Source organism: Mchenga conophoros, linkage group LG15, assembly GCF_057382185.1.
Source record: "Mchenga conophoros isolate Kocher_MC1m ecotype Shallow Benthic linkage group LG15, M_conophoros_male_GT1.1, whole genome shotgun sequence".
Taxonomy (NCBI): domain Eukaryota; kingdom Metazoa; phylum Chordata; class Actinopteri; order Cichliformes; family Cichlidae; genus Mchenga; species Mchenga conophoros.
Genome location: NC_140540.1, coordinates 33,577,818 through 33,587,409, shown reverse-complemented (window position 1 = coordinate 33,587,409; position 9,592 = coordinate 33,577,818). Strand labels below are relative to the sequence as shown.

General features: G+C 41.8%; 1 protein-coding gene across 1 annotated transcript in view; it reads left to right on the top strand.

The window, feature by feature from the left end:
- Nucleotides 1–531: 531 nt before the first annotated feature.
- The window catches only part of kcnk10a (potassium channel, subfamily K, member 10a), a 40,128-nt gene continuing 31,067 nt past the window's right edge, over nt 532–9,592 (top strand). Inside the window, exons 1-2 of the mRNA XM_085246522.1 lie at nt 532–1,008; nt 2,950–3,335. Of these exons, the coding sequence (XP_085102648.1) occupies nt 954–1,008; nt 2,950–3,335 (441 nt within the window). The 5' untranslated portion in view covers nt 532–953. The remainder of the gene's footprint in view (nt 1,009–2,949; nt 3,336–9,592) is intronic.

Here is a 9,592-nt window from a genome sequence, read left to right as displayed (position 1 = left end):
AGTTTCTTGTTAAAGACCACAGATTTATCCACAATGTGAATGCCCAAACAATCAAAGAAACTGCTGACCTCTCAGCTTAACAAGCTCCGCCTTCGTTAACAGGTCGTGGACAGGCTCTTAAGAAAGAAACAGCAACAAACTTGGCTATGAAATTGTAGTCAAGCAGAATCAAGCCTGCTTCCAGAGCCAATAGCTAACTGCGTCAGAAGATGGCAGCAATCTTGTGCCATCAAATAGGCCTGATATGACTGAATGCTGTTGGAGATGAAAGGAGAGGGTTAGAGTTTTAACACTCCACAATCCTAACCCTAATTCGTGTAACAATGGAGTCAACATATTTTAATTTAGCACAGACTTCTTATATAATGCTTATATTTCTCAACAGCTACCAGGTGTTATTGTTAAATAAACACTGAAGCGCGTCTTGCTGTGGTTCAGCATCTCTCCTCTCTTTGCTTGCTCCTCTCATTTGGACAAACGTGATCTAGTGGTAAAGGCACGACGCTGCGCTACGGTGTGGAGATTAAGCCAAACTGCACCAGCAGCAGCATCTGGGAGTGGTGGGTCTTGACAACTAGCAGCGCAGAGCTGTTCAGATGCACCGTGATGTAAATGTATAACAGAAATCCGTCGCAATGTGATGGTTAGATTCTTCAGTGGAGCATCGCTTCTCGTTACCCGCGCCCATGGTGTTTACTGCTACACAATGCAGACGGTGATGCGGCGAGCGGTGGGTGTGCGCTTCTGAAGACCGCCACCGTTGGGGAGAAGAGAAGCTTCATACAAGCAGCAAGTCTCTCAGCCACTGAAACGGAACCACGCGCTGCGGATAATGTCTTTTTACTCCCTGCCATTTTCCATTCTTTCCCGGTTAAAAGCGACGGAATCAACAGAAAGACCCTGAAAGTTGGATATATATTTCTTCTAATAGTGGCAGTGCCAGAAGAGCCAAGATGAAATTTCCCACTGAGAATCCAAGAAAACCAGGGAACATGAACCCTCCACCAGGTTAGCCCGTCAGTCAGTATGCTGTTTTTGTGAAGGTGCTGGTGTGTTTTATTCATGCTGCACTTTCGCGTTAGATGTCGTTCTGGATTCGGTGAAAGTTGGCGTTCACATCCTCCCATTACTGCATGTTTTGAAATGAACTGCTGAAGTCAAACTGCTCTTTGTGACCTTTATTTGCTCTGTAAACACTAATTGGTCCAGTATCTCCCACTGGCTTGGCTACTTAACATGCTGACCAGACATTGAATTTCCACAGGAAGCTGCATGCTGAAGTTTACTATGGGCAAACACTGCAGCCGCATCCACCCCGCGGCGTCTTCGGTACTCTGTGGTGTTTATACCTGAGAAATCATTTAATGGCAGAAAGAGTAATTATGCCCACAGCGGGGCAACGCAGGGGCATCTAGCCTGAGGCTGTTAGTCAACAAATGCTCCGGTGTGATGCAGCGGGGAGGTCTGTCGTAACATTACCTCATCCACCCCCGTGGAAATAGCCCCCCGAATCCCGCATGACCGTCACGTTCTCCCACACCGTCAACATGCGCATGTTTATCGAGTGTTTGCAAGCTCTTGATCAGTTCAAAGTCTTTTATATGGCACCCCTCTATTATTTTCAAGTGCTGTTGGCACATCATTAATTGCGGGATTTCTGAAGTGTACACCTGCATGTAAGCTTAACTGTACACACTGCAGCTGACTGATTACATAAATCAAAGCAGCCGTCTCTGCTGGTTTCTACAAGTGTACTAATGTCAGTGAAATGTGTTGCAGCTGTCATGATTCCCTGTGCTTCTTTTACATAACACTGTGTCGTGAATAGAAGAAATGCAAAATCCACCTGTTTGGCTTTGCTGGGCTGTAACTCTGAGAGCTCATCACGATCTGTTTTTGTCAACCACAGAAAAAGGTGTGACATTCACTAATATGTTGGGATTTTTTTTTACAGTAACACTTTCAGTGGCGTAGCAAATAATAAACAGCAGTTACTTATATTCAGAGAATGATTGTTTAAAAGAGATATCGATAGAATTTACTCTAAACACTATCCACCAAATCAGAAAGCCTCTAGATCTGAGATGCAGTTGAACAACTGTCAAAACTTGAATTGTGATTTTCTGCCCAAGGTCAAGAAGGAACATTCTAGTGCTGCACCCTGTTATTGCTGTGGTTTAATAGCTGACATCCTCTAAATAATTATTTAGTTTGTTCATTCAAAACCTATAGAGTTCATTATTGCTTCAAGTTCTGTGACTTTGAATAGGCATGAATTGAATCTACTTATTCACTTGTCCATTAATCCACTCAGTATTTTGTTTCTATAACAGAGACAGTGGTGAGAAATTTTATTAGTGTCAGTTAAAAGTGAAAGTAACCTCAGCACCTTAGTGCTTGTTTTATTTAGTCTTCCAAACATCATATTGCTCCCACAGTCCAAAGACATGCAGTTAGTGGGGTTACCTGGTAATTCTAAATTAGCCATAGATGTGAATGCGAACAGACTGGCGACCAGTCCCGTGTATACCCTGCCTCTCGCCCTGTGGTAGCTGGGATAGGCTCCAGCCCACCAACATACTGACAAATAACGATAACAAAGATAAATCCATGATGATCAAATATTTTTTCTTTGGTTTCAAGTAACATGTAAAAAGTATTTTTATAAGCACTTCATAAGCATATAGACTAACAAATTGTACTTCAGTGAATTCCCATTGCATCACTGTTAACTACCACCACTGAGTACCCTGAGGACTTTGTTTGGTCTTTCTGCTTTTCTTCATCTGCAAAATTATTAGCATATGTTTTAAAATCAAACAAACTGTCCTTTCTTATGCTTATTCCTGCTGATCACCTGTTTTCTATCAGAGCACTTGTCAGTGGAAAACATCACTTCAATCATGCAAATATCACATCATTCTATTTTTCATTTCCCCTTTGTTTCAGTGGAAGTCCAGACCAACCTGGTTTCACCAAAGAAGGTGCAGCCAGGCATGCTTCAGTCCAGCCTAGTACATGCCAGTGTGGCCACTATGCAGAACCCAATGGGCTGCGTTCTGCCAAGGCTCTCCGCCTCCTCCCGTCCGCCGAGCATGGTGGCCAGCATGGAGGCGGTGGCCGATGGCTCAGCTCCCTTCACCATGATGAAGCTGAAAACTGTGCTAGCTGTGTTTGTAGTGGTGGTGACCTACCTGGTGGCGGGGGGTTTGGTGTTCCAAGCGCTTGAGCAACCCTTTGAAAATAACCAGAAGATCACCATCACAGCAGAGAAGGCAGCTTTCCTGCTAAAACACCCCTGTGTGTCCGCAGAAGACTTGGAGGCTATCATCAAGGTAAGAGCAGCTGCTGTTTGATAGATTTGCCTTTCCTCAGTCTTTGACTGGTTTTCCCAGTGGGGACTCAGGTCAACTGAAACCTAAGCGTCACATTGATCTGACGCCATTCGAGCACATACTCTGTCAGGCACCCTGGTGTGGATACAGACCACACTGAATAGTCTGGTACAAATGCGGAGATTGCTCAATGTTTCCAGATATCCTTGAAGAATTTCCTTAATGATGTACTTTATTGAAAGAATATGACTGGGCATGTATGTGTTTGGAAGGAAAGCCTGCTGACTATGGTTAATTCAATAAATTTGTTGAAATTTGAGTGTACTGGCTTTTGGATGTTATTCAGAAAAGAATGGCAAATAATAGTACATAAGATCATTACAAAAAAATTAAAAAGTGGTAAAGTTGGAGTATTTCTTAGTAAATCTGAAAAACATAGACCTCTGTTTATATGTTACTAACTAGTCATCTTTGTGTAAAGCATAATCTTTTAGGTTTAATATCATATTTGGGAGTGGTTCTAAAATGATAAAAAATAATCATTGCAAAATATTTTTTTTCTCAGTAGAAATATGAGAGAGGTCAATGCAAAATTGATAATCTCATTTCATCCATGTTTTGACTGACAACATGAAAGGCCATTAACAAAAGTAAAAGTAACAAAGTAGTAAGGTTGGAAAAGGAAGGAAAGAAAGGCTGTTTATTTGATTTGATTTGATTTGATTTGATATACCTTTATTAGTCCCACAAGGGGAAATTTCATAAGGCTGCCGACCTATTGCACGCAATGGCGGCGCCATCTTACCCTCCGACCATACATACATTACACAAAACATCATATGGGGAAGACAGGTCAGAGAGGTATAACAATGGAAAATGCACCACATGAGGAAAGATAAGGAGAAAAAAAAATAACTCCCCCCCCCACCAGACTGAGCTCCAACAGGGAGATCAGTTTGAGAACAGAAAAAAACACCTCTGCACATAGCACATGAAAAAAACTCTTAATACACCAAAGAAACACATGACAAGCAGCAGGGGTGGGTAAAGGGTGAGAGACAGCCGATTTAGACAGTACATCCGGGCCTGCAGCCTGTGCGCTGGTCTCCTTGATCCACTGTCAGCATCAGAAGGGAATAAGCGTCGAAGGCGTTTGGAAAGGGAGAGGGGATGAGTGTGTGCATATCAGTGTGTATGTATGTGTGTGCGTGTCCAGAGTTCAGCTGAGACAGTGTCCTTCGCCCTGCTAGGCTAAGTAAACAGTCTTCCAGCCAACCCAGGTGGCCTTGCATGGAAGGAACAGTCTAAACACAGTCGTTATCAGGGTGTTGTTGTTCAGCTCCAGCCTTGCGACCGCAGCTGGCGCCGAGAGGGTATCCGCATGAAGTGATGGTGCTTTTTACTTTAGTGCGAACAGCTCATGAGAATTTCAAAGCAGTTCTACAGTCCAACACTGGTCTCTCAATATCCCGTTGGAGAGCCACGAGCTTCGCCATACTTGCGTTCTGTGATGTTGTCATTTCTTGTGCTCAAGGAGCTGATTTCTGAGAACTCACGACAGTGTGCCTCCCCGAGATGTCATCCAATTTGCGCCCAGAGATGTTATTCCGAGCCAGCCCTTCCGAGATGTAATCCAGTCTGCAGTCAGAGATCTTATTCTGAGTATTCACAGCAGCCGTAGCCTTTCCAAGATCTTATCCGTGCTGCGCTCAATGAGCCCATTTTGAGAAACTCACGCCTCTTCCCATCGTTTCAATCCCAGCGGGCAGCCTTGTGGGGGTTTGAACAGCCGGTTCTGCTTCCTTAATTCTTCGATAAGTCAGGGTCAAGCCAGCTCCGATCAGCAAGAACCCTGTTACCATGGTTCCGAATAGGTCGATATCTTCAGCACTCAGGCTCACCCAAGCCCAAACTTCTCGTTGAGAAAGGGGTGTCAATTGCATTTAGGTACCAGTTGATCCAATCCATAATTCCTCTTTTAGGTTTTAGAGAACAGACTGTGAGAGAGTGTTCCAGGGAAAAGTAATACAAAACACACGAGACTAGACAAGGACACAAGAGGCTAAGCAGGGAAGCTAAGGGAGAGGAGGAGGAGGAGAGGAAAAAGAGCAAGAGTAAGTATTGCTCTAAGGTGCAGACATTCATGACTCAGTAGCAGCTTTTCCTTCTTTTTTCTTCTTTTTAAAAATGTAATAACACTGCACATTCATGGATAGATCCTTGTCAGGACTCTGTCCTTGGCTTATTTACAAATACATAACAGTGGTTTTATAGATTACAGGTTTTACAGTTTTGCTACTGTTTACATGCGCTGCTGCAAAATCTGTGTTGAAACTCAGACTGTTCGGGCACTCGAATTGAAATTTCTATCTGGGAACTCAGAAATTCTGACTTGCAACTTCAAAAGTTAAATGCACCAAGACCAAGTCAGGTTAGGCTGACACCATACATACCATTAGGTTGCGAGTTGGGAGCAACAGCATTGTCAAATATAACAGAGTGGTTTTTATATAGCACCTTTCTACTGAGCACTGAAAATGCTTTCTTATTCATTCTTTTACACACAAATCTAGACAAGTGCTTTTTCTATGCCTAAGCACTTGCAACCTAACATTCACACATTCGCACAAATTCATGAATGCCTTGAGGGCAAACCAGGGTTCAATATCTTGGCCAAGGATAGTTGAACAATTAGTAAAATGATCCCTCCCACCTCCTGAGCCACAGATGCATTTAAACACCCCACCCCATGATAGTCCAAGGCTCAAAAGTGTGCCTAAAGCCTTAGCTCTGGGACCAAGAGCTTCTCAGGCCTGCTAATGCATTGCAATTTTCAGTCTCTGGCTTCCCAAATTACAACACATAACATTAAGCATCCTATTCACACCAAGACAAACAGTGAAACAGGAGAAACTCAGTTTGTGTGTTGTCTTCCTGTTTGGGTGACAGCTGCCTTCACCCTGTGCAACCATGGCAGCTCGAATGTGTCAAAAAAGTGTGGGATGCAACATCTGTATGCCTCTGGAAGATGATGAAAAGCAGGTGGTCACCAAAGGCAGGTCCTTGGGCTCTTTCTGGGTAGTGCAGTTCCATCTTTGGTTATCTCAGTCCCAGCTGGTGAGGCTGATGAGGCTGCCTGTCGACCCACACTCATGTTTGGCCCAGGGACACCCCAATTTTTGCAGCATGCTCGAAACAGCCGCCGTGTTCCTCAGGAGATGTCAAGGGACATGTTCAGAGGTTGTGAACCCTGAGATCCAAGATGCAAAATTCTTACGGTCCCTGGGGTGAGGCAGGCCATCAGTGCCAGCGGTTGGTTTGCCACCACTGACCTGAAGGATGCCTACTTCCAGATTCCTATCTGCCAAGGCCACTGGCAGTTCCTGGGGTTTGAGGGGACAGGTGGGTGATCAGAGCAGGTGTGTTCATTCAAAAGCAGGGACCTTTGTGGAGTCCTGCCCATGAACACAGACACAAAAAAAATTGACACAGAGTGACGGGAGAGATTCTCAATCACCCTAGGGCCACTTCCGGGCCATACTCAGCACAGATGTTTCTGTATACTATCCCAGACATTTGATTATTGTATTCCATGTATGCCTCGCCTGCCTTGCACCCTGCTGTTATGTGCTGGATTGTCTCAGCGGCATCTATGCTCCAGGGGTCTTGCCTGGTGTGGTAGACCCCAGCCTCTATTGTATTGTATTGAATTGAATCTTTATTTTGACAATGTTAAAACAGTTCAGCAACAGAGAAAAATAGACAAACAAAGCAAAACAAAAGGAAAGGAAAACAAAATAATACTAATTATTAATAACTTACATGTTCAAAAAGGAGTAGGAAGAAGCATAAGCTTATTTACCCCCACTTACCCCCTTTCCACTATTTAGTAATTATTAGTCTGCACTTTTTCTTCCTGTTTATGCCCTGTCCATCAGAAATTCTTTATTACCATTAAATTACATGTTACATGTATTATTTATTTATTTATTTTAAATATATATACCTATATAACCCCAGTAACCTGTCAAAAGAGATACAATTTGCAGACATATATACTCATATAAACATACTTGTGCACCCACACACACGTATACACATCACTGTTGTGAAAATAGTGGGTGAGAACCCCCCCTTTAGACCCCCACCTCCTCCCTGTACTTTGCAAAAACCATATTTTTGAACCGCTTTTAAACTGAGTCATGCTGGGATGTTGATTCCTTTCTTCACTTAGTCTGTTCCACAGCTTCACTCCACACACAGAGATGCAAAAAGATTTTAGTGTTGTACGGATACAGGGATGTTTTAAATTTAATTCCCCCCTCATATTGCATTCCCATTCCTGTTTAAAAAACAATTTTAGAATATTGTCAGGAAGTAGGTTGTTTTATTGCTTTATACATAATTTGCGCATTGAGGAAGCGAACCAGATCTGGGAATTTTTGTATTTTTGATTTAAAGAATAGTGGATTTGTTTGATCTCTGTAGCCAGTTTTATGGATTATCCTCATGGCCCTTTTTTCCAATATGAAGATTGATGATAGGGAACATTTATAAGTATTGCCCCAAATCTCTGCATAGTAATGCAAATAGAGTGAAATCAGTGAACAATAGAGAATGTGGAGTGATCTGTGGTCCAGAATGAGTTTTACTTTACTCAAAATTGAAATATTTCTTGATACTTTGTTGTGTATATGATATATATTAGAGCTTATTTTATCATCTATTATCACACCAAGAAACTTGTGTTCAAGAACTCTTTCAATTTCCACATCATCTACATGAATCTGCAGTTGTGAGTTTCTTTGGGAATTCCCAAATGAGACAATTTTAGTTTTACTTAAATTTAGTGAGTTTGTTGTTGTATCCAGCAGCTCCTTTAGAACAAAAATATTTGTGTTGTCTGCAAATAATACTAATATATCAGATACCTTAAAAATAGCATTTATATAAATAATAAATAACTTTGGACCTAGTATAGTCCAAGCATGATGAGGAATATTCTTCACAAATTGTTTCCTGTCACTTCAATAATTTTTAACCCACTGCAGTACAACCTGTAGAAATAATCTGGCTGCATACTGTTTCTGATCAATAGCATTTGTAATCTCCTTGATTGACTGACTGAATTAATGTCAGTGATGTTGATCTTTTCGATCTGAATCCATATCGACTGTCAGACAGTAATTTATATTTATCTAAGAATTTGTCTAATTGTTTATTAAACAGGTTTTCTAGGATTTTGGAGAATTGTGGTAGTAAAGAAAAAAGCCTGCTGGGCTTCTGAGCCCTTTTTTTTTCTAATTTTCTTCTTTTTTGGCATTTTAGGTGAGAAACTTTCACAATCCACAGTTCAAAATGCAAAGATGATCTCCCTGGAAACTCATGTAGGGCAGACCTTGACAGATGATTTAAGGGGAAATGAAACAAGGCTTGAAAGCCAGATCTCACAAGCAGATCTTAATTTGAGTTGTGACCCAACACTTTCAACTTTGCTAACACCAGGGCTTTTCACAGCCAAAAGCTCACAGCTAATAAACCATTATAGTAACAGCCAGTTGTTTGGTCTGGACACTTATTGACCTCAGCAAAAGTGAAACCCTGTATGATAATGGACAGGATATTGCAGAGCACAGCTGCTGCAGCTAAATCTGGAAAGCTGTTGTGGATTGTTGCCAGCTTGGTTTCACAGCCTAACACATTTGCGCACAAGGGAAACACAAAAGCTGCATAGTAAAACCACCAATCCTTGAGAAAAAAAAACTGTGATTGGATAAAAGTAAAACCTAAAGTGGTTATTTATGTTGTTAAGGGAAAGTAAGCGGTAGGCAAAAAGATCAGATCTCGCCACTTTGTAGAAGAGAATTCCTTCCTTCTTATCTCATACTTAAAAAGCAGACTTTCAGATGGCTTAGGCCTGGTCACACCACAACTTCAAAATGGAGACTTTAGGAGCCAGGGATTCAACCACTAACCTTCCTGTTAGTGGTTGGAAGACAACTCTCTGACAACTCTAACAGTTGTGTTTTGATGAGCTCTGAAATGTATTAAAAAACTCACGCATGCTGGAAAAAAGAATAAAAGGTAGAAATTACATTTTTATGTGACTATTTTCAGAGGTGTTTTTTTTTTTTAAGCCACTTATAACTGACCTATTCAAGCATAAAAACAACTTTTCGCTGCTGCTCCCTTCCTGATGCAGGCTTAATGGGGAATTGTGTCTCTAGCTGGGATTTAAGCAGTGACATTAAGATAAT